Source organism: Hermetia illucens, chromosome 3 (genome assembly GCF_905115235.1).
Source record: "Hermetia illucens chromosome 3, iHerIll2.2.curated.20191125, whole genome shotgun sequence".
Classification (NCBI taxonomy): domain Eukaryota; kingdom Metazoa; phylum Arthropoda; class Insecta; order Diptera; family Stratiomyidae; genus Hermetia; species Hermetia illucens.
In genome coordinates, this window is record NC_051851.1 from 103,361,683 (window position 1) to 103,363,099 (window position 1,417).

A 1,417-nucleotide genomic window follows, 5' to 3' on the forward strand; every position below is an offset into this window, starting at 1 on the left:
ATGAGCGATATCCTGAACGTTACACGTAAAATCAGTTTTGATAATAGTATATCAAAAATCGAATACCATAGCTACTCTCCATTCTTATCATCATACAACTCCAGTGATGAAATCCGAATACCCATACAACAACAGGATTTGTGTATTTTGCCGAGTCAGAGTTTCATTTACATTGAAGGCGCCTTAACTAAAACAGATGGAACAATATCAGCACTAGCTAAATTGACGAATAATAGCGTAGCTTTCCTATTTGATGAGATAAGATATGAACTGAATGGAGTAGAAATCGATCGAAACAAAAATGTGGGAATAACATCCACGTTAAAAAATTATATATCACTTAATGAAAACGAAAGTAAAATGCTTTACAATGCCGCTTGGTCACCGAACGAATCTATCACACCGTCAAGTGGTTACTTCAACTTTTCTATTCCGCTAAGAAAACTTTTGGGATTTGCCGAGGACTACAAGAAAATTATTGTAAACGCTAAACACGAGCTAATTTTGGTTCGCACAAGAAGCGATGAAAATGCATTTATTTCATCCACTGATAATGTACACATCAAAATTTTTAAACTACAGTGGAAGGTGCCCCATGTTAATCCCGATGGCGCTGAAAAATTGTCAATGTTGAAATATATTGAATCGGGACATCCGATTCAAATAAGCTTTCGAAATTGGGAACTGTACGAATATCCAGTTCTACCCACAACAACAGATCATGTGTGGAATGTGAAAACCACAGGTCAACTCGAAAAACCTCGATATGTTATTTTAGCTTTACAGACAAATCGAAAAAATCTCAAAGACAAAGATGCCAGCAAATTTGATCACTGTGATTTAACAAATATCAAAATACATTTAAACTCCGAATCGTATCCTTATGACGATATGAATATTAAATTTTCCCGTGATCGATTCGCTCTTCTCTATGATATGTACTGCAATTTTCAACAATCTTATTACGGTGTACAACCTCAGCCACTACTTTCACAAAGCGAATATAAGGAATCTGCACCAATTATAGTAATTGATTGTTCACGTCAAAATGAATCCATGAAATCTGGCTCAGTGGACATAAGGTTAGACATGAAAACATCTGTAGATGTGCCTGCCTTAACAACAGCTTACTGCTTGCTCCTACATGATCGTGTGATAGAGTACAACCCACTCACTTCTTCAGTTCAAAAACTTGTATAAAAACTATGGAAACTATAAATGTTAATCCAGTATCACGTTTACATTCTGCACGCAAGCAAACTGCACCATTTCATCACCATGACGACGATTTTCGTTATCGATATGCAAGGATTTAGAGGATGCAACAATACTTTCATCATCAAAGAGTTAGCTGTCGTAAATGTAAACGAAAATTTTCATCGACACTTTATACTGAAACCTCCCTTCAGTTTTTCAA

The 1,417-nt window shown here is 35.8% G+C and overlaps 1 protein-coding gene across 1 annotated transcript; it reads left to right on the forward strand.

The window, feature by feature from the left end:
- LOC119652085 lies at window positions 1-1,200 on the forward strand. The gene has a single exon (XM_038056023.1). It carries the CDS (start codon window positions 1-3, stop codon window positions 1,198-1,200), a length of 1,200 nt encoding a protein of 399 aa, XP_037911951.1.
- Window positions 1,201-1,417: the final 217 nt, after the last annotated feature.

Bases quoted from the DNA above. Each gene is read 5' to 3' on its own strand.
- LOC119652085 (XM_038056023.1), top strand. From the start codon at position 1: ATGAGCGATATCCTGAACGTTACACGTAAAATCAGTTTTGATAATAGT.